Source organism: Aythya ferina, assembly GCF_964211825.1.
Source record: "Aythya ferina genome assembly, chromosome: 2".
Taxonomy (NCBI): Eukaryota; Metazoa; Chordata; class Aves; order Anseriformes; family Anatidae; genus Aythya; species Aythya ferina.
In genome coordinates, this window is record NC_140297.1 from 91544637 (window position 1) to 91567855 (window position 23219).

A 23219-nucleotide genomic window follows, 5' to 3' on the forward strand; every position below is an offset into this window, starting at 1 on the left:
TGTTACCCAAGCTGCTATTTTCTATACCCAGTATCAATTTTATGCCCAGATTTCACCAGCTTTCCATTAGAAAAAGACATGACCGATAAGATAATTTTCAGTGGGTCGGAAACATTAACAACAGTTAAAACACTTGTGCAATCCTTGTTTTCCAAACTCAGCACACACAACCCAGACGAAGGACAGAGATGGAACACAATAAAAGTATCTGCTGAGCACTGAGCAGCCCCTACTAGAGCTCAGAGCAGAGCTCTTACCTGCACTATGCTAAGGCAGTGCCAAGCGTTTTTGCAAGTTGCACTAGAAACAAAAGAGGGAATTAGGGGGAGCTGTATTTAGTCATCCCACGGACTTAGTGCAATCTTTTATCTTGCACACTACAAGTAACAGTTATGAATAAAAACTGTGGTTTGAAATCAATTGTCTCTCAGAACTTAAATTTGACAAAGGAACAGAATCACACAATCATCTGAGTTGGAAAATGCCTTCAAGATCACCAAGTCCACCCTTCAGCCTGGCCTACTGAATCCCGTCACTAAACCGTATCCCTTACTCACACATCCCCAGGCCCCTTAAAGGCCTCCAGGGATGGGGATTCCACCTTATGTTCCCTGGGCAGCCCATTCCAATGCCTGACCAAATGGTAAGCCTTATGCTAAAGGCCAAAATTTGCAAACATCTTGTGCTGAAAATCACATTAGAGCAGAGTTTTTGAGGAAATGCTACACAATACAGCCCCTAGAATAAATCTATTTAATATTACTGGTGCAGTATGAAGAGCATAATCTTTAGTACTGAAATCAACTGGAATCTCTGGGAAGTAAACATCAGTATCCTTAGGCTTTAAAATGCACTTCTTTTCTATTGAGGTTACCAAAGTTAACGACAGATCACTAGAGAAGAAAATACGAGTTCCTGTCATAAAACCCCAGGCTTTAATTAATATCCACCCCATCTTGCTGCAGTGCTGTAAAAATATCAACGCTCAGTTGTTTATTGGTCCATTTGCCTTAAGTTATGCTCTGCAACAAGTTAAGGTAACAAAGCTGAGGCACAGCTCTGCACAATGCTAAGAATACCTGCTTAAATCACAGGTGAAAACCGGTTTGAAAAAAGATTCGGCCTCACCCTGAAGCTGCTGATACTGACCTACATTTCCAGCAGAGAATAACACCCCTGCAAGCAGAGGCAGCAGCAGAAGTGCCAAAACACTACAGAGATCGAGAGTCCTGTTTCTGGTAAACAATGACTTAGTCTTTCCTGAATATAAGCAGCAGCCTCATGACATCACCAAAAACAAGGGCATTAATAAATCTGCTTCCAACATAAATTTTACGAATACCCCAAGTCCCCAGACTACAGACAACTGAGTTGGATAAAGGTCTAATTTTCACACAGAGGCAACACAGCTAGAAGGGTTAAAAGAAATCACTATCAGAAGACACCACACCTCTTTTCAACACAGAGTTTGCATACAACCACAGCTTTAACTTGTGGCTGCACAAAGAAAAAGCACTGCAGACAGGTTTGCAACAAATCTTCTCACTTCTCCCGAAGAAAGCTGCTTCTTCCAATTAAATCAGAACAATTTGTTTTAAAATTAGATCGTAATTTCTGTAATTCATATCACGACTCCAATTAGTCTCTCTTAATAGGTGCCTTGAATGCAGGCAAATCCCTTACTCTTATTTAAGCATTTCCATCCAGCCTGCTAAAGTGTCTGCCTTCAATAGTATTACATAATTTACCTGACATCAAGAGTATGAAATTTTCCTTTCTTCTGATTTCAAAGATTTGGATATAAGAAAGGTCGCATTATCTCATGATTCAAGTAGAAATCTTCTTTAGACCCTGGAAACAAAATCCAAAATGGTCCTTAAAACCATTGTGGTTACAGAATTCAAGCAGAAGTTCACAAAAAGAATTACCTGCAAGTGACTATTTTTTCTGATCTTGAAGTGACCACAGGAAAGCACTTTTTGAAATAAGAAAAAAAAGAGTTCTGTCCTCAAAGACTGAAATTAAACCTTAAATTCCCTAGCCAAGTTATTTTTTGTACTTAACCTATCCACTGGCATAAAGCTCACAATTGTAATCCACAAATGGAAGACACCTGTAACTATGAATGAGATTGTCAAGTTTGCATAGATAAGCATGCACCTGCATAAATGTGTGTGCATATGTATATGTCTATGGATATAAACAACAGTTTACACAATGCAAGCACATTTTTAGCATTTTTTTTTTTTTTTAACTTCATCTAAGAAAAAGATTTATAGGTAATTTATCCAGCTAACTCATTAAATCAGTGTGAACAAGAACATTTCCAAATGTTGATTCTGCACTAGGCCAGTAACAAACTAAGGGCAACCCAAGAGCCAGATGAAAATTGTCCCTGCTTTGAAAGACAACTGTTAAGTCTTTAATGCCTCATGTGCTTTCAGAGTTTCAGCATCACTTTGCTGAAACTTACACAATTTTTCAACAGATCAGCAGATTTCCTTTGCAGACGCCAGGTTAATTAACAGTCCGGATTTCTAGCTTGTAACAAAACATAGGGCAAGTTTCTGAAGTTTTCCACCACCTATCTTCACAACTTTGCTCTTTTTGATTCCCTTTTATGTCAGTATTACCTGAGTTAAACGAATACCGAAAATTCACAAAGCATATAATTTATGAGACTATTTAAATCCCTGTTTTAATACACATTTTTTATTTTTTTTCCCTCAGTGTTCCACCTAAAAAAGGTGGAACTGTAGGCCGCAGCTAAAGCAGTAATCCCCCTTTTCTTCATCACAGCTCCATCCCATCCCCTTCTTTGCAAGGGATCTGGCAACCCTACAGGGGCTGGGCGTGTTGCTGCAGTTTGCTGACCAACAAACACACACGCACACACACACACCACCCCCGCTGGAGTGCAGGCCTCCATTCAGTCAGTGAATTGTTAGGCCACACAATTGCTGGATCAGTAACAAGAGAAGCAGTGAGAAGACTTCTTTTGGCCACAATCCACGTTTATACCCGATTATATAGAATATAAAGCTACTCCCTTAGCTCTCCTCCTCAACTGAAATAATTAAAAGAGAGCACACCTTCACAAGCCTCACATAGTCAATACTCAAGTGCTACCATTAAAAAAACACATAAAACTTAATACATGTGACTTCCGAGAGCATACTACTGCATGTATGACTTTACTGGTTTTACCAGAAATAGGTGTAATCAAATAAACTGTTTTCCTCTCACAATGATTGTGTAAGTTTAAGAACTTTTGTCCTGCTATGAGTCAACTAGAGCAACTTAAAGTATACAGCAAAGCCCTGTAGTCAGGCCAATTCGTGTTTTGAGAAGTTAAAAAACTGAACACTGGTATATTCTCAAATGTCTGTTTCAGCCTTCAAATCGACAAATTTTTAAAGCATGTGTATGAAAACCAGACTGCAGTCTCATAACTGAAAGCATTATATTGCATCACACAATAACCAGGACCTGATGCACCCGAAAGCCTAGATATATACAGGTCTTTCCAGGCAGAGAGATGAAGGACGAGAATTAGCTGTAAGAGTGACTTGCTCAGAAGTGAGCCCAGAATAATGGCTATGAACTCCACAACATTCATGCAAGTTAGATTTAGAAGAGCAGTTTTTAACTACAGTGGAAAAAAAGAGTCAACTTCCTCCAGTTTGTAAAAGTAAAGCTTGAAAGCAGGAACTGAGCAGGGTAGTTTGAGCAAAAACGGCCTTCAATAGTAACTTACTCACCACAGAAGTGTACTGATTAAACATTAAGGTCTTAAGAGATCTGCATCTTAATTTTTTAAAATAAATTACTAAAGACAAATTTTGTATGAAAGGGTGCTAAGGTGCCCAAGGCTATCCACACTCCTCTCCTTGCTGCTGGTGTGCCTGAGGGAGCCCATCATCTTTCCAGGAAACCTCAAGCTGCACAATATGACACCTTTCTAGCACCGCAATGTCATCTCCGGGGGGGACCAGAGCTTAATGACACTACACGACATCGTTCTGTCCAGCTATGCCTCCACTGCTGCCAGCCTGGACCACTTGCACCTGGAAAAGAAGAGAGCTTTATGGATGCTCATTATGGATGCTCTAGAGCAAAGAGGTCAGAATTGGGATTAAACTCTCAAGCCAGGGACACAAGTGTCTCCGTAAAAGCTTTATACACTCCACAAACTTTTAAATACACGACTACAGGCCTGGAAACCTCAGCCTTAGAACACAGTACTCATTTTTCAGTTTACAAAGCAGCTTCAAAACCACCTCAAACAGAACTGAGACCAAAACCGAGTCACAGGACACACGCTGCATGCATCTAACCGCACCGCTTTCCAGCCAGAACACCCATCTAAAACACGCAGGCACAGCTGAACGCCTGCTTTAGTCATCGCCACCTATTTTAGCTGTTGCCTCCCTAATCTGCAGCAAAACCAAGGCAAGGCTCCGGTGTTCCTCATCACCCATCATTTCACTCTTTGCTGTCATGTCAAGCCCACAGCTGCGTGATTTCCTGGCAAGTGTGAACCAACTCCCACTTTGATGACTGATTCACAGACCTGAATAAGACATGCTTACAAGAAATATTCTATTAACTTAAAACCAATCTGCCCACCCCAGCTGCTTGTTCCCCCACAACATCCCTCCAGAGGCTGCGGCCCTGCTGGTTACATCAGTTCGTCAAACTAACGTGCTCCAGTGCAGAGTCATGGAAATACCCAGGTTAAAAAAGATGACTTTTCATTTACCTCCTGCCCCCTTAACCAACTCCTTTAGTTGGGTCAACGAGAAGAATAAGTAGAAAAACGTTCCCTCTTGCAGACATAAGACGACTACCGATTCAGGCATATCTTAATTATCTTATAATTTAATGATTTTATCTATGCGCCTCAGTAATTTGGGGCCAAGTAGTAAAAGTAAATATCAGTCTATTAATATGACTGGGGCGCAGCTCAGCACAACACAGATTTTAATTTCTGTAGGCATCTGATACCGAGGAGTTCCCTTGAGCTGGCTGAGTGCCTAGACGTTATTAAGAGAGCCCACATTTTCTCTCTTCAAAATGTCTTTGCCAAAACACAAACAAGTTGCCCCCAGTGGGTCCTGTACAGAGATGAAACGATCAACACCCAGCCGCAGAAGCGCAAGACAGAACACGGAGCCCATTCGGGTACGAGATGCCTCAAGGCACCAGGGGACAGGGCAGGTATAGATATATGGATATATAGATATATATAAACCACGCTTGCCTTTGTACACAGTACAGGGGGGGTTGGCAGAACTAGAAATTAATGTAAATGCTAATGTAGATTTGTGCAGAAGCTGCTCTCTGGCTGATAGGTTAAGCTGTGCTCTGGCTGATAGGGTATGCCATTAAATTCATACAGTAAATTGGTCGCGGCACACCTAATCTCACCAGCTTTTCAATGATTAGCTGTTAGGCAATCCTTTACAGATTTCTGTATTTCAGAAGAACTGACATGGCCAGAGAATTATACGACTTGAAATGGTCACATCTTCCCCACATACCACATTAAAGGAAGCAACCCACAAAACCTGTGAATAAGCAAATTACATGAACAGCTCAATTTGAACATATCCTGCGGTTTCAAAACCTTGATTAAAAGTATTATTAACAGCTGTTCTGTAAGCACACAAATGCGGCAAGGCATGGTTAGGAATTACACTCTTTCCTTCTCCCCAAACTATCTCCGTAATAGCGGGGATATATAGACAGAACGAGTTACAGCAGAAGCAACTCCACCAACACAGCAGAAAGCATTCCTGACTGTGTGAATGTTCTGATTGAACAGATAAACACTTTTATAAAACAAATACTTTTACAAGACATATATACAACATCTGTGCATATTTATAGGTTTCTCAATTCTGGAAGTGGCTAGTGTTCTTGAAAAGAAGTATTACACACACACAGATTAAGATGCCCTTGCACTGCAAACACCATGTTCCAAACTTTGCTCAAAAATTTGAACACTCCCCAACTTCTTATCTAGCATGACCTTAGAGAGTACATGCTGAAAAGATCACAAAAGGAAGAGTTTTGAGGGACCATTTTTCTGTCAAAAGCTACTCACACATCAAGTGAACATTAGCAATTTATGAAAACAGAAAAGTACAGCTCTGTTCCGAGACCTTGCCTACTAAGATCTCACTCTCACACACAAAGTGTTGCAGTAGGGTGTGGGGTTTTTTTGACCATCAAAATGTAAAAGGTGAACAAATGACCAGGCAACATGACTAAGTTTATAATGAATATCTTACTGCAAAACACTGTAACTACAGAGCATGGCCAAGCATATAAAAAACACTTTTATAGCTGAACTTGATTTTAAAATTGTAATTTTACTTCTCTGCAAAAGGTTGAATGATACTTATGTAAGAAGCAGAAGGTACCATATTAGTTTATTCACAATTTCTCTTTCCATTTTTTGTTAATTCGAAGTCTAGACTTCAAAACTTACAATCAAGTCAATTCTTTTTAGATCCACATGGAAGGGATTTTTTTCTTCACTTTGTACTTACACTATAAAAATGGTAGAATATATATAAGCAAGTTTTCCAATTTGAATCCTGATAACAGAAGATGTTGCTGAATTTTCTCCTTAATTCCATGGTAGTAATGCTAAAATTGCCAATGTTTAACTTCTAAATTAACCAACTGTTTTAACTTTTATTTCCCCAAAGTTTTGTTAATTCCTTCTATTCTGTTCTTCCAGAAAAAAAAACAATAAAACCAAAAACATACTGAAGTCACACCAAACTAGCATTCCAGCTGTGACAAAAATCTCCAGAGAAGCTCATAATTTTCCTTGCAGCTAAAATCAGTTTAGAATGTTAACTAGAAGTTCTTAACCAGAGCTAGTTACTGCTTCACAAAGAGACAATTTCTTTTCTGATAGTAGGTGTGATATAAGGCTCATACACCACATATGAAACTGCGTGAACACCAGGAGAGATCCACTGGCAAGTTCAAACCATGATTAGAGCAATAAAGTGACAAAAGAAACGGATATCACCCCCACAAATAAATAAAGAAAGAAAAATCCAGTTTCAAAAGGAGAACCTGCAAGTTCATGCTTTGCATTCTTCCACTATACTGAGAAACACACAAGTGATGACCATAAAACCTGACCAATAATATAATTGAAAATCAATCAAAAAGTTAGATAAGTTCAAACTTAGGAAATCTTATTTAAAAATACCTTAATTATTAAAATGATCTGTACTACCAATAACTCGTATGCTACACAGAACCACATTCATTACTATAGATGAAAGTACATACAACACAGCTATTTATCACCCATTAAAAATGAGAATCAGTTAGAGCTTCAAGTCTCTCCCAATATCACCTTGCAAGGCAGGAAATGATAAACAAATTAATCCAGCAGTTCGGTTTTGTGCACACAGAAGCAAGAGCTGAGCTTCTACAGAAAAAGAGTTTCCCTAACATCTGATTTTTGCAGAAGACTACAGATAATTGATTGGGAAAATCTTATTTATGAGCTCTATTTACCTTGAGAGTTCCTTTCCTAACTAAAGCAGGTTAGAGGTGGGGGGAAGTCATCAGCTACCCGTAGAGAGTATCCCCAGGAGAGTAAAGCAATCTTAGCTTTATTTAAAACAAGGCTACAATTTTCTTTTTAATTACTCAAATAGCTTTGAAAGAATCAATATTTCAGATGCAAGATCAAAAATAAACCAGATGGATATGAGAAAACATTATAACGCAATCTCAATGAGGCTTTGCACATTTCATTAGGTAAGAAATGTTTAAAGTATTTAGTTCTCATCATCAGATCTTTTCAATTTCATATAATGCAGAATTTTAGTCTGCCTCATTAAAAGCAAAGCATGAATTTTTCAAATAAGTCATTTTTTCCTTGAAACACCAAATCTTAAATTAATCTGGTTGAGGGAAAACAAAGTTAGTTTCTATTCCCTGAATGGGGTTGATACTTGTAGTCAGATTCATACTTAAATAACACTGGAAAAAAAACTGGTCTCTGCTGTTCAAACATATTTTGCAACTAAGTACCATACACACAGGAAATCCTCCTACTTTTCAGTGTTAATATCTTACAGAACTGAAATCTTGGTTTGGATCACTTGTTTGCACCTTCTCCATTACAGCAGAGTATATTTTTAACATAACATAAAGCACTTACCCTTCTAACCGGACATCAGGTAAAGATCTGTTGAGTGCAATCATTTCACTTGCCATTAAGTTAAATTGATTTATTTTAAACATTTCTTTCATTTTTTCTTGCTCCTCTTTTGGAATGACCACAGGCTTCCCCATCTCTCCAGGTCCTTCATGTGGTTTTTGTATGGGTTCTGGAACTAAAAACAAATAAAACACTGGTAGCTACTTTTATATTTATTTACTTTTTTTTTTTCCACACTGTAGACTGTTCTTGTTTTGAAATGGAGTTGTAAAGACACCGTGTTTTGGAAGTGAAAACAAATCTTTGTGTATGGGAGTTTAACAGATGTAGTTAGATGCGACTCAGAAACCACAATTAATTTAAAAAAAAAAAAAAGTAAGGGTTTATGTCAATCTATCAACATATTCTGGAACAACAGACATTTATGTAAGTAAGTATTCAATCTTCAGAGTCTATAACACTTGACATGTTTAAAACATAGAAAATTTAATATCAAACATCTGACCAAGCTGGAAGAAAGGGAGGAGGAGGAAAGGAAACCAAACTTTTAAAATAAGTTTTAAAAGTTTGTTTAAAAAAATAAGTTTTATTGGTTTTGTTTGGTTTGTCTTTTTTTTTTTCTTCCAATTAAAAAAACAACAACAAACATTTAAAACAACTATTTGTTAATTTTTCTTTTTAAGTATTCATTCACTTTTCTCATGAACTAAAATACTTTAAATGTTCAAATACTGGATTTGAGATATATTACTACCTTACAAGTTCAGCACAAGCTTTAATTTAAAAAATAGTAAGTTAAAACCTAAACAGAAGAGCAGGAAATATTTTAAAAATTAAGTCACCCAAGCCATCAGTAATGGGCCTAGCTTGAAATTATCTTCAATTAGTTGCTAGGACAGCACACTAAAATTATATCTTATGCCAAGAGCAAACAAGCATGTAAAGGATAAAAATAATAAAAAAAAATAAATAAAGTAAAAGCCCAAGGCTTCCATCCTTGCTGAAACACTGAAGAACTGAAATATAAACATGCCAATAGTTAAAACATGCACACACACTAGTGAAACACATTGCTGGTTTGCATTTAGCATTAATCAGTTACAGCCATAATGCGTTCCATATGAGAAATTTTCAAGTCTCTTAAGCAACTACACTGAAGCAGTAGCATTTAGCAGAGAAGGTCCTCTGACCACAATGGTGATTTTTTTCTACCATACTCCCTTTGACTGTGAGTTGAGCTATACAATGCTGGAAGTTGCCAGCCATCCAGTTGTACACTGAAAATTGATGGAGTCATTATGTCCGAGTATATCCTGAGAAGGCTGGATTTAGGCATGTGCTTTAACCATGGTCTAACCTGAACAAGCAGCTTGTTTTGTCTTGTTACTTCTTAAGAAAGTACAGGTTTAACTTCATTGCTTCAAAAACATCTAAACTTGCTCATTTGCAATTGTATAAACTTTTAAACTGGAATTTATGCTTTCTTAGGTGGCAATTAAGATAAAATAATATACAATTAGGCAATTAGTTGGGCTTAAGCTTATGTACTCAGCTTTTTTATTATGTAAATATTAGGCAATTATGTTGTCATAATTGTATTTTTATTAACTCTACAGAACTTTATTTCCTGTTCAGATGAACCTATATACTGAGTGCTTAACACACCCTATTAGCTTTTGTTTAATCATTTTAAGTATCGTTACATAAAAATATGTTTTAAAGTACCAACAGTATCTTTCAGCATTCTCAGGAGTGAACCTTATCTGAGCACATCTGTGATTTCGCATTAGAAAAATAAAAATAAAAAAGAAATCTTGTTTCATTTACACTTTCACTTGTTTCTTAACTTTGACTAAACCAGCCCAACTGAGCAGCTAGCTTAACTGAGAACTCTGATCTCTCACATCTGCAGATCTTGCAGTCAGATGCTAATTTAACACTTCAGTGACCTGGATCCAGGCGCACAAATCTGTCAAATTCTTCAGTCCAATTCTTAAGTTTCATTAGCGAATACATACAACTGAACGACACATTTTACCTAAAAATTTTTCCCTTTTCTTTCCCTGGAGAAAAAGCCAGCACCACGGTGTGCAAGCATGGAGATGACTTTCCAAGGAGAGCTCGCCATGGGCTCTTTCACGTTTCTGCATTTACAGTCACCTGTTTTCTTACAAAAGCATGTAGTACGTATAAATACAAGCCAGCAACATTCTCCCACAATGACTAACAGGTGTTGTTAAAAAAAAAAATCCAAACTGAAGGGCTCTTTTGTCAGTTAACTATGAAAAAAGCCTTTCCTTCAAAGGAATACAGACACATACTAATGACATACTGCCAACAGACCATTAGGCTATAGTTACAAGTTTCAGCCATGGTGGAAGGGATGAGCAAAGGCTTAAACCTATGACTACGTCATCCCATGCTATTCCAGTCATAGATGCCCTCCTGCAGGAGCGAAGTAGCTCCCAGTACACCCCAGACCCACCCCAGCTCCCTTTCCCCTCAGCATCTCCACACGCTCCTCTTACAGGCTGGCAAGGGCCCGTCCCCATTGGGCTTCGCCTTTTGGGCCCTCATCTCCACATCTGCACCATTTCAACTACCAGCCCTTTGTGTCTCCAGTCACATAGACCACTACATGGAGCCACCTTGCAGGTCCCCGTAACCATCTGCACTGACTTTCCACAGACCCGCCAGTCAGCACCCCAGAGCCCAAGGCGATATATCCAGCGACACTACAGACACGTTCTCGGTTGCCCTTTGACTCTGACAGACTGAGAAGGAAAGCAGGCAGGGCCCTCTCACTAAATCACCTCAATTCATCTGCTCTTCTGACCAGCAACAACTGCAGTTACCGACAAAAATACCCACATTCATTTACTGCTTCTTATTTTGAGCAGTTTGCAAAATACAGCAGTGGTATACATATGACCCAGTATTAGACACATCGGGTGAAGCTCATAATTTAAGATGCTAATATCTTATGCCATCAGTACCAAGGGGAAAGTTTGTTCCTCAATGACAACTTAGAGCGTGTTTTTAAGCCTTATTCAGGAAAATAAACTCTTTCCATTTTCTGCATTAGAAACCAAAGGAAAACATCCTTCTAACTTCTTGAAAGCCTGAGCTGGCCAAAATTGTCCTCAAAATCCCCTGCTCCTACTGAAATATCTAAAGATTAAATTTTCCAATGAAGCAAGCACAGCTTAAAATAAACCTACACTCTCTTCAGAAGAACTTACTCATATGTTCTGTAGGTTCATTAAATGCCATACAATTCTTCCACAAACTGCTAAAAGAAACTATGTCGTAGGCATAAACAACAAGACTATCAAATTCAGAACACTTCAATAATTTATGCTGAATCAAGAAAACTAAATCCACTATGGAAATTAATAGGATAAAAAAAAAAAATAGTGAGAAAGTAGATTTTTATAAAAGCTTCACAGAAGAAGTAGTTCCAGTGTTATTCGAGGATCTTCTAGGCACTGAGTGAGAATAAATCCACTAGACTCTAAGTCAGTAACCTACTGGAACATAGGAGTATCAAAAATCAAGCATGCAAGTAGGTAAAATAGAAGTGTCACAGTATCAACTGCAACCACTATTTCCAGCAGACTTATTTCTGCACATAACTTAGTAAAATTTAGTTGTTAAAAAAAAAAAACAAAAAAAAAAAACATGAAAAAAAAAATTTATACAAGGCAATCTAAGAAAATACAAAGATACGAAGAACTCTAACATACGAAAGTTAGGGAAAGGCCAGAATGAAGACTTTACTCAACTAAGTAAAATTAACATTGCATAGGTAAAGTTGCAATGATAAGCTTTAAAAACTGCAGATTTTTCCCTCATCTGATGGATTCCTTTTAATTCACTGGAAGAAAAATATGCTCTGGAGAGAACTGTTAGATTCTCAGTGTGTCATCTGGTGCATACTGCTCAAACCTAGCTCAGCATTCACTAGATGTTTAACCTGAAGCCAAGGTATTTTAATTTTACTATTGATGTTGGAATACTTACTGGAAGACTTGAATTTATATTATATACATATAGCCCCAATGGGTAAACTCATCTGAACTTTCATCATCATCAATATATCAAAAACAAGTCTGATGATATACATCAACTTCAACTGCTGTTGGTCAACAGACAAAAAAAATCCTGTTTGCATGACAACTCTAAAGAACCCTGCTAAAATTTATATGCTTAGCATCACATAGAAACTGTGTGTGAATCCAAGATGTGGATCAATTCCTTAAAAACACAGTATCAGTCTTGTTCTCAAGAAAATTTCCCAACTTCCCAAAGCAATGACTGAGTTCCGAAAAAGGACATGCTTTCTACATAACCCTAATTCATTTACTGAAAAAGAAGTCCAAAAGATACAGCGTAAGCAATAAGTCCCTTCTGCAAAAGCTGGATGAACTAAAACCTCTGAAATGTTTGCATGCAGTTGTGGAAACAACAGTTCAGCGTTACTAAGCACGGAAATTCTACATTCCTATACATTACTATTCTCTGTGGACATTTACCAGCCTCTTTTGAACATGGGGGAGTAGGGATGAAGAACATTTCCTTAACATTTCCCTAATGTTATTCTGTAATAGAGAAACATTGTATTTAAAATATTTCAGAAAATTTCACAGGGAGGTCAAAGTTGTCCATACCAGACGTCAACGGTGGAAAAAGCTTTTGTGGCAGAAATCACTAATTAATCTTTAATACACTTGGCTGACTAGACTAAACATTCAGCATCACCGCATCAGTTCCTATAGCTGCGGTGAGACATACAGACATAGCTTTTCCAGTGAAAGAGAGACCATACTACAAATGCAGATGCTTCACAAATAAACTGGAGGTGGTAGCTGCCTGCAGTTCTAAATGCCTATGCTAAGACATTGCAGAGGTGAAATCTGCTTGCACAAACCCTTTTACCCTACATAATCAACAATGACATCCCTAAAACAAAGTTGGCAAGATGAATGGCACTGGTATTCAAAACAAAACAAAACACACAGCTGGTACCTGAAAACTAAGATGACAGGAGCAAAACAGAAAACTGATATGAAGAGCTTTAGTAGTGAGTAACACAGCTCACTTCCAAAAAAATAAAAAGGATGAATGTGCGTTTGTACATGCATATATACTCACACAAGCTCCCCTCATATTTATCACTTTTATATCCACTTTTATTTTAGTTGTGTAATAAATTCTTTTTCATTACAAAATAATTTGGTAAGAGGATCACTGTCCTTTATTACTACCTTTACTGACCATATTTTTATTTTTTTCTGTGTGTTTTTGTTTTGTTCATTTGCTTTTGAGGTGGGGAAGGTGATTTGTTTTACTGGTTTACCACCAAGTCTAGTGCAGTTAACAAAGCCTTGTTTCACTCATAGAAATGTGGAACATGCTTTTTATTACGTTAACATTAGCTGGTATTTCTGAACTGCTTGTTGCTTAATTTCATTATTATTTTTTATATACCTTTATGCTTAAAATTTTACATCTTAAGTAAGCATTTGAGTCTGCAATCTAAACCTGAGACAGAATGTGCTTGTTTCCCCAATCATTAGAAAAACACTGAACATTCTGCAACACCTAAATGCTTATGATACTATATTGATGTGATACAAACATAAAATGGTTAAAATGAATGTAACAACCATATTTTAAAGATTACTTCAGCAGAAAACTTACCATCTCCAGCAGGCAGCCCTCGTTCTTTTTTCTCATCACATTTGTTGCATTCGCTGAAGTAGAGCAATAGGAACATATCCAGAAGGACCCAAACCAAAGAGGTGGCAAGGACCACCTTGCAATATGCAAATTTTTTCATGGCACTTTAAGTCAAATACAAAAATTAAAAAAAAAAAAAAGTATAAATAAAAATATCAACAGGTTGCTTTAATCCAGTTTGAGAGACCACGTTCTATATCTGGAAAGAAAAAAAAAAGAAAAAAAAGAAGTAAGTCACAAAACGTTACCTGAGGACAGAAGCTAAAAGCAGAAATTTAAACTACATTTTAGAGGTAACCTAAGTTAATTACCAAATGCTGTATGTATCAAAATGAACGCTTTGGGACAACGAAGGCAATAATACTCCAGTCTTTTACTATGGCAACACTCAGAGCACAAACCATTAAAATGAGTATCCAAAACAAAGTGCTCTGCTGAGTCACTGAAAAGGAGAGTAACCATCTAAAGAAAATTAAAATGAACCCTCTGGACCCTTCAGAAATCTGAACAAGATGAATGAATGAAAACTAGGCACACCTGAGGAAGCAACGTACCAACCAGGGCTGAGCTAAAATCTCTGGTGCTTCCCTAATGTAGTACGTGCTGACTTTCTGTGCCCATAACTAGGAATTCTTGTCTACAAACGTCAGCATTTTACATACAGCCCCATGGCACATTGGACCTTAATTGTGAAGACAAATGCTTTGCTTTCACCAAGTCAAAAATAAACCTCCTTTTTAGTAAAATGAACAGAAAGCAAAGTGAAGAGAGTACCCACCAGCTGCTGTGTTCACTTACTAGATGTTCAAAGCTAAAGACTTCAGCTGGTAGCTTTGACAATTAAAATTACTTTAATGCTCAAGTATAGAACAAACTGCTATGCATTTTTCATTACATATTAAAATTTTAGAATTCAACCTTGGAAATTGTTTTGTCCGACTTGAATTACAACAATATTTTGTTACAAAAACTGATTATTTTCATAAGTGACTTTTCTGGGAGGAAAATAAAGAACAACTTTATACATGATTTCTATTTATGTAAGTGAATAAGTATGGCTTTTTTTATTATGATTGTTTTTTTCAATCAACATTGTTATTGTTTGTTAAACCGGGAGGTTCCATATCGGTGCTGAGATGTTTCAATATAAAGTACTCCCAAAGTTATTTCCACTGGGAATACTTTACTAGTTAAACCCTGAATTACAGATATTCTTAACTTGTGGAATAATAAACTGAAAGTAAGTCTCCAGAAATAGACTAGAATTTAAGCTTATTAACATAAGCACATCGTTTCTCATATTCTTTCAGCATAAACTGAATAATTTATCAGAAATAAGAACTTTAAATGTAAGCCATAATCATGGAAATACCTCACCAAAAAATCTATATCAAAATCTGTATCCCTTCCTTCAGTATTTCATGATCATGATTTGGTTCCTGTTCCCACCCACCCCCTCTTCTTCCTCAGGGTCAGTGCTGTAGTAACTCTTTTCTAAATCATTTATATTCTCCTTGTATTGGCTGCAGACATATCCATGTCTACATCCATCCCTATACTCTTAAATGGCGTAAGTTTCAATGTCACAGCAATGTAGGAGCATCTAGTCTTTTGCACAAGTACAAGGGCATATATCCCTTTTCTTCCCGCACAGATGTGCAAACGCCAAGAAAGGGTTTTGTTTGGGATAATCTCAATTGTTTGGGATAATCTCCATTTACATCTACACAGTTTTGGTAATACTGGGAGGGCTACTTAACGTGAATGTATCTGCAAGTAATAACTTGATGATAAAGAGTAGATGAAATATATCATTTAATGTTTTGGTTACGTTAAGAAAAAAAATATATACTTTTTTGCAGATGCAAAGATGGGCCTAAACTCTGGATTACAGAGTTGCACTATAAAGTTCTATAAAATCATCAGCATGGTGATTAGCAGAGGTGAAATCAAAACTGTTATCAGTTAGTAAGAAAGCAGAACCCAAAACCATCATGCCATTCTACAGTATCTGCCTTGTCATCTTGAGCGCTGTATGAACATCCAGTCGTGTAAAATCAAAAAAGAATATAGAAAAGACAAACAAGAAGAGCAAAAAGGCAATGACCACAAGAAATAGTTGCATTACAAGATGTAAGTGGAGAGACCTGGATGTAAAAGAGGTAAACCTAAACAGGTAACAAGCCTATAAAATCCAAAGCCGTATAGAGATGGTACACAGAGAAATCTGTTACCCATTTCTTTCAGCACAAGGAGGAGGATGAGTCAGGTGAGTTTAGCAGTAAGAGGCTAAAAACCAAGAAGGTATCCAGTGGAACTCCCTGCAGCAGTTCCCTGCCAGTGCTGCAAGTCTATTAATCAACTATTAAATACCAAATCTTCACCCCTAGTTGAGGGGCTTCCTGACTTCACATCACTGCACACTAGGAGACTGCAGTGAGGAAATAACAGTACAAGTTCCCCTGTTTCTTCCCTAGACAGACACTATCAATCACTGTCAGAAACAAAATACTGTATATAGAGACAAATCTGTCTGACATGATATGACTGCAGCTAAACTCTCCATGGGACGGGTTTCTTCTTCAGCTCTAATTTGGGACGCCATAGAAATAGTCTGGAAGAAGAATCAAGTTATACTATTACCCTACTTACACCTAAAGAAAAAAATGCTAATTAAACTAACGCACTTTAAAGAAAATACATTCTTATAGTCTTAGACTATAAAAAGATATTAGGCTACAAAGGAAAAGTATAAAATGGGCAAGAGCACAGTGCTTATGGGTCCTCATTTTGGACACGTGGCACCAGATGGGCGGTATCTGGGAACACTGAAGGAGCAGGCTGAAGCATGACCTGAAGAAGCAGACTGTCAGGTGGCTGAACTGCAGGCTGGACCACCAGGCCCTGGGGGTTTTGACCAGCAATATGAAGACCAGATGACAAACACTCACTCCTGGTGTCCTTCAAGGATCAGAACTGGAGCTAAGACTGGTTAACACCTTCACCACAAGGCTTTGGGGTGGGACAGTGTCCCCTCAGCAAGGCCGCTGGTGACACCCAACAGGGTGTCCTAGGACCCTGGAGGGATACCCCAGCAGACAGCAACTTTAACACAGATCAGCATTGCACCCTTACAGCAAAGGTAGCCAACTGCATCGATGGCTATTTTAAGCAAGAATAAAACTAGCAGGTTGGGAAAAGTGCCTCCTCCCCTCTGTTTGGCACGTGTGAGCTGGAAGCGAAGTACTGTGCCCATCTGGGGCTCCCCAGGCAATCCTGCAGTGTAATTTACCTCTCTTGCAAGTTTGGCAGTGAGCCACGGAGACTATTAGATGGGGTTAAATGATGTAGTAGAAGGTTGATAGAGCGAGTTTTCTTTTTTTATACTTTTAAAGGAGAAGACTAAAGCAGGTATTTAAAGGTTCTGAAGGTCCACAGCTACCCAGCAGGAGGATGCAGAGAAAATGAATGCAGACTTCGTGAAACTGCAGACAATGACTACACAAGCTGGAACATGGGAAATACAGAAAAAGTCTTTTTCAAGGGAAAGGGAAGATGCCTGATCCCACTGGACCTGCTGTAAGCAGAAGGCTGGACGAGATAACCTCCAGTCATCCCTTCCAAACCCAATTATTCCATGATTCTAACGAGGTTAATCAGGGTCATAAAGGCATGAAAACCCCCAGAGAAGCAGGGTCGACAGCTTCTCCGCATAACTTTCCAGTGTTTGACCGACCTTGTGGTGAAACATTGGTCCTTTAGGACAAGGTGGAACCTCCCTTGTTTTAGTTTATAATTACTGTCTCATTCCCCTGCCACACACCTCAGAGAAGTGCTAGGCTGTGCCTTCCCAACACCCTTCTAATACCTAAGAGAAGATTAAGTCCTCCTGAAATGAGCCCTTCTCCAGACTAAAAAAGCCCAGTTCCCTCAAACTCTGCTCAGCACCCTCAGTCCAATCCTCAGCCATCTCAGCGACCTTTGCCTGAATCCTTTTATGTTAAGAATAGCTGGGGGAAGGGGAGGGTGGACACAGGATTTAAGATGTAGCTGGTGGAAAAAATTGTGCTATCATATGACAAAGCGGATTGAGGAACTGAAGTGGATTAAATATAATCTCCCCCCCCAGAATAGTTTTAAGTTTCCTGAAGTTTTTAACTTTTTACTTTGTTGAGTTCACTATGCACTCTACACAGCAATTCTGTCAAGAAGTGACAGGGAAATGATTTACAAGCTTAATAACTCAAAATCGTTCTTTTTGTCCAAAAAAAAAAATAAAAAATGCTGGCTTAAACAATTTAAACAAATTACCACATCAATAATACCAAACTGTTTTAGTTTAATAACTGCATTTGCTACTGTGTGATCCAATAAATGGAAGAATTCTGCAAAAGCAGGTATTTTTCCTCCCTTCGAAACACTGGATAATGTTCACATGAAGTGCATTGTTTCACATTGCCACCTATTTTTTTCCAGCACAGCTGGCATGAGAGGAAATGCTTACTCTTCTCAGTATAATGACTGCTGCATAGTCATGTATTTTTAGCTTCAGACCATCTTCATTTTTGTTTATACTAGCGATCAGTCTTCAACACAACTCTTGGTAACGGAGACTTGACAAAGGACTTCATTGCCTTTATTGAACTAAGTCAGGATTCTGCACTAGATGCAGCATCTAAGCCAAAACAAAGCTGATCTAAAGTTTGTATTCCAAACTTTCAGATACGAATAAACAGAAGTTGGCACAAAGTAAGGGCTCGTCAAAATTGTGACACAATATTTGATATTTCAAATCACATAAGGCATCAGTATTGATTCAAATCACATGGAAAGTGATTAACTGAAATAATTTTCCTTATAAGATTGATAGCTACACAAAACTGAATGCTCAGTTTTTAAATATATTTAGTAATGTGGTAGAAAAGACTGACATACTCTAGGTAACATATAGTAGGCTTATGTACAGGTTTTTAAGCAAAATTTAAAAAATGAACGAAGTGCAAATTGGCAGCATGATTGTCTAAAATTCCATGCATCTGAACTATTAATGAGGTCTATCCACTTGAGTGCATCTATATTTGGAAACAGAAGCGATGCCAACAAGAGCCTCAAGTTTTAGGATTTTATCTCCCGTGCCAATACATTTTTTTCTTTGTTACTGTTCCATGCACAAAGTGTTAGTGGCAATACTATTAAAAGGAAAGGTAAAAAACATTCAGATCAAAGGGGCAGCCCATCACCTGTGGAAAACAGGTGTATTTACGTGAAGTGTCATCTTCACAGAAACATAAGTGAATTTAATCAGAAAAGAAAAAAAAAAAAAAAAAAAAAGATAGCGTATGCCAGAACTCCCTTCTGCTCATACAAAGAGCTACTGATCAGTGGACTACACTCATTTGATGGATTTTGAAAGGTTTTAGTATTCAAGTCATCTGTTCTGTACAATTCAGCAACAGCAAGTTTTGAAGAAGTGATGAGAGAAAACAGATCATACTAGTCTGAGCAGTAAGAGAAACATTCTTTAAAAACAAACCTAGTCTTCAGAAAAGTCTGAGAAATGTAGGTCTGCATAAAATCAATTTGTCTTTGCTTTGTGTAGAAAGATTACATTTAATTCAGACAAGAATTTTCAATTCAGAAGTCAATTTTTTTAAATTAGCCATTTGCATAAAAACAGTTTCTAAAACTGGCAGTGCTTGGACTGAAGGAAGAATAAAAAGGAAACATAGGAGTAGGCGATTACACTTTTGCCAAGAATGAACTTAATACACAAAGGCAGAAGTTACTACTTCAAAAAGGCTTTCCTACAAATAAATTAGAAGGTACTAATATGCTTATAAAAATAGATGCTCTCAAGAGATGAAGATCCGGCTCATCATACAGAAAAGCAATGTCATAAATGGAGCAACAGATAATGCACTCAATCCACAGTTTTGTCAAAGTTTGCAACTAAGTCACTGTGTACTTGAACTCTAATTCTCCAAATTATCTAAAGGGTCTTTACCTCACCTCTAAACCTTTATGATAAGTTCAAAAGGCTTCCAGAAATATATATATGGAAATAACATTCCTAGATTGAATAGAAAGTTTTCAAAACCAAGCTCTTTCTGTTACAAGAAAAATCATTTGAAAGACATAACTATTGTGGTACTTATCCTTTTCAGAAACGTTTTACAATTATTTTCCTTCTGAAAAGAGTTTATGGTTTTTCAAATTAGAGCACTTAACAGTTTCTCAGATAAGTTTGTAAGCAGCACATATTATCTTGATTAAAGCTCAGTATTTGAGAAATCAAGCAAGCATTTGGTCAACACTTCCAAGTAGCTCACAGCACTATAACAGATCCTCCTGATTCTCTTCCTAATCAGTGCTATTCAAACAAAAATACCATTTGCAGATTAGGAATAATATGGTATAGCCTAAATATTAATTATGCAAGAAATATAGTTTACCTATCTAAGAAAGATGAAATACATTTTTTTCCAACAAGGGTAGCGAAATAGAAGTGATCAAACGCCAAATGGAATAAGAACAACTGTGATTACCTAATCTAATAAAAGCAGGATGGCCTCTGTAATCCCTTCTGTAGCATTCTGAGACAACCACTTTGTGAAATTTTAAAGCGTGATAGCAGCAAAGTCTCATAGTACATGAATATAAGATGTAATAACCAAATGATCTGAAACAGGCATAAATGCAAGAATATTCAAAAGGACAGCAAGTTGTCCAGGCATACAGTTTAATAACATATAGTGTATATTAATACTGCATTAACAATTTTCTTTCTGAGAGCTAATTCTATTTAAGGTGAGGATGATGAGGATTAATAAAGGAACTGATGTAGATAATGTGATCACAAGAAAAGCTGTAAAGGTTTATAAAAGGACTTATTAGGCTGATGAGAATATTGCTCAGACAATCTGGGGAAAAACTATTGAGTAACCTTGGTCCTAGATCTAGACGGACAATCTTGACACTTTTACTGTTAAAAATGACAAGTGATAAGGTAGGAAGAAAGAGATGATCTTGTGAATTGGAGTAAATGAATCAAGATGACATTTAATAAAACGTGTGTAATAAAATAGCATGTATTTGTGTATGAACCACAGTAGCTCTGCTTTCAGCTGGAGTTTCAATAAAGGTAAGAGTCAAGAGGGACACTGTGAGCTGCCACTGTCACCCAGCCACATATAAAAGAGAAACAAGATTCCTGGATGTATCATGTAAATTATTCTCTTTCAATAAAAAAATAAATAAACAAACCAAACTTGACCAAACCACTGTATAAGCACCAGTATTTTGAAAGGGAAGGGAAGGAGAATTGTGAAGTAGATGTTGCAAAGTAGAGCCCCATGGCTCTATAAGGGACCGCTGCAAGGGACTGGACACAGTGAACCAGGCAATTCTTTCCCCTCCCAGTCTTCCAGCCTGGAATTCATAGAACAATTATGAACAGAAATGAAAAGGCCTGTATCAATTGCTGCCAGTAGCAAAGCAGATGCTGGATCTTTGTCATAAGGCTCTTCCATACCAGATCATTGTTTGTGGGGCATTTATTTTTTTCTCGGTCATTTAAAATGGAAAAAAAACAGCACGCTCCCACATAACCACACTCATGGATTCCCCTAATACCAGATGCTCCCAATAGATGGTTTTTTTTGAGCATAAAATAAAAGGTTGTTTACAGAACTCCTCAAACTAAAGTCTTTGAAAGGCTTTCTTAAAGTTACTTCTTTTCCCCATGCCAACAGATATTTGTTAGACTGACTTCAAGAAAGCTCCATCTTGCTTACAGAAAGAAAGTGCAACAGACAAGGTTTCAAAGGACTGCATGAACAATATTTTAATCAGATAAAAGTTCAAAACCAATTTATTCAACTTTCGGAGTTGCATTCTCTTCTACAACAAACTTTGCTACACCAGAAAAAAAAAGAATAGACCCAATGGGGAGACAAAATATTCCCTATCAGAACATCACTGTAAATATTACAAGAGCTCAAGAGGATTGCTAGAATTTGGAAATCAAGAATGCAATAAAAGTACAAAGACTACTGCTGTCATTCGAACAGCTGAGATTCACTAGACTCCTATGATTTTAAAGTAGCTTTCAAATGACTGAGCCAACAATTGCTCTAATTTTTCTGTCTGCTCTCCAGGTTGAAGGAAAATTAACTAAAAATAGACAGATTTATTCAGGAACCCTTCAGACATTTCCATTCTCTCCTCAACTGCTTTGTGATTTAAAATGTGCTTCTATTATGCCCAGTGAACAATCAGTATACATTACTTCACATGCCAATCCTACACACAAAAAAAATTACACATATAAATCTTTTTACAGTACAGCTTCAAACATCAGGAGCACATAATTAGTCCAATTTAATTACAACACATAACAACTTGAATACAAAGATCTGTAATACCTTGAAGCTCATAACAGTAACTTTTTGCACAGGCATTCAGCTCTTAGGTATTACAGTACTGGCAGGTAAATTCAAACCACCATCATTCAAAGCTTTTCCTTCCTAGGTCGAACACAGCCTGTCCTGACAGCTACAGAATAGGCAATCCTTTTAGGAAAGCAGATTTATAAGCCAACAGACAGTTGTTTCCTTTCCCTGCAACAACCACAGTCTTAAATTGGGCTACTGACAGCTCAGATGCTAACAGAGAGGTAATGTGCCTCGTCAGAGCCGGAGCTACTTCGCATGCACGCTCTGGGAGGGCTACTGAGTGCGCTTGACTTGGAGTAACAACCAGCCAGAGAATATGGGCAGTGTCTTCATCAGTGAGTACCGCAGGCAGCACGAAGACAATAAGTAATTCACGAGTGAAAAGCTTTTGTTAGCAGCAGCAGCAAGTGAGGATTTCCACCTCAGCGCTAGGAACGCACAGAGCTCATAAATCCCTGGCACACACCAGTCAGTGCCTGAAGATGCATCAGTGAGATTTATCTACCTGTCCGAGCCTTCTGCTCCCCTTTACCTCGTACTTGGCTTTTCCACTAAAGCAACACCCCTCCTGATCAGCATCCCAGAGCTATAAACTGACTCCAGCCTTTGAGAAATCCCTAGAGAGCTGCAGTGGATGGTATTCCAACCCCAAAACTGCAGAACTAACAGAGGAAAATCCAGTTCCCATCACCTCAGGTGTTACAGGTGACCACCTCCATTTCCTCAAGAAAATGAATCTTGTCCTGTGGGCTACAGACCTTGCAAGTTTACCATTAGTCAGAAGACAGAATTACTTAAAAGAAAGTAATTTTGGTTTCACT

The 23219-nt window shown here is 37.7% G+C and overlaps 1 protein-coding gene across 4 annotated transcripts in view; it reads right to left on the reverse strand.

Moving 5' to 3' along the window:
• Nucleotides 1-23219, reverse strand: part of GALNT1 (polypeptide N-acetylgalactosaminyltransferase 1) — an 87040-nt gene that overhangs the window by 29100 nt on the left and 34721 nt on the right. For all 4 annotated transcript variants that reach the window (XM_084510280.1, XM_084510282.1, XM_084510281.1 and 1 more), the window contains 2 exons: nt 13907-14144; nt 8204-8378 (listed from right to left, as the gene is read on the reverse strand). In XM_084510280.1, the coding sequence (XP_084366406.1) occupies nt 8204-8378; nt 13907-14045 (314 nt within the window). In that variant the 5' untranslated portion in view covers nt 14046-14144. The remainder of the gene's footprint in view (nt 1-8203; nt 8379-13906; nt 14145-23219) is intronic.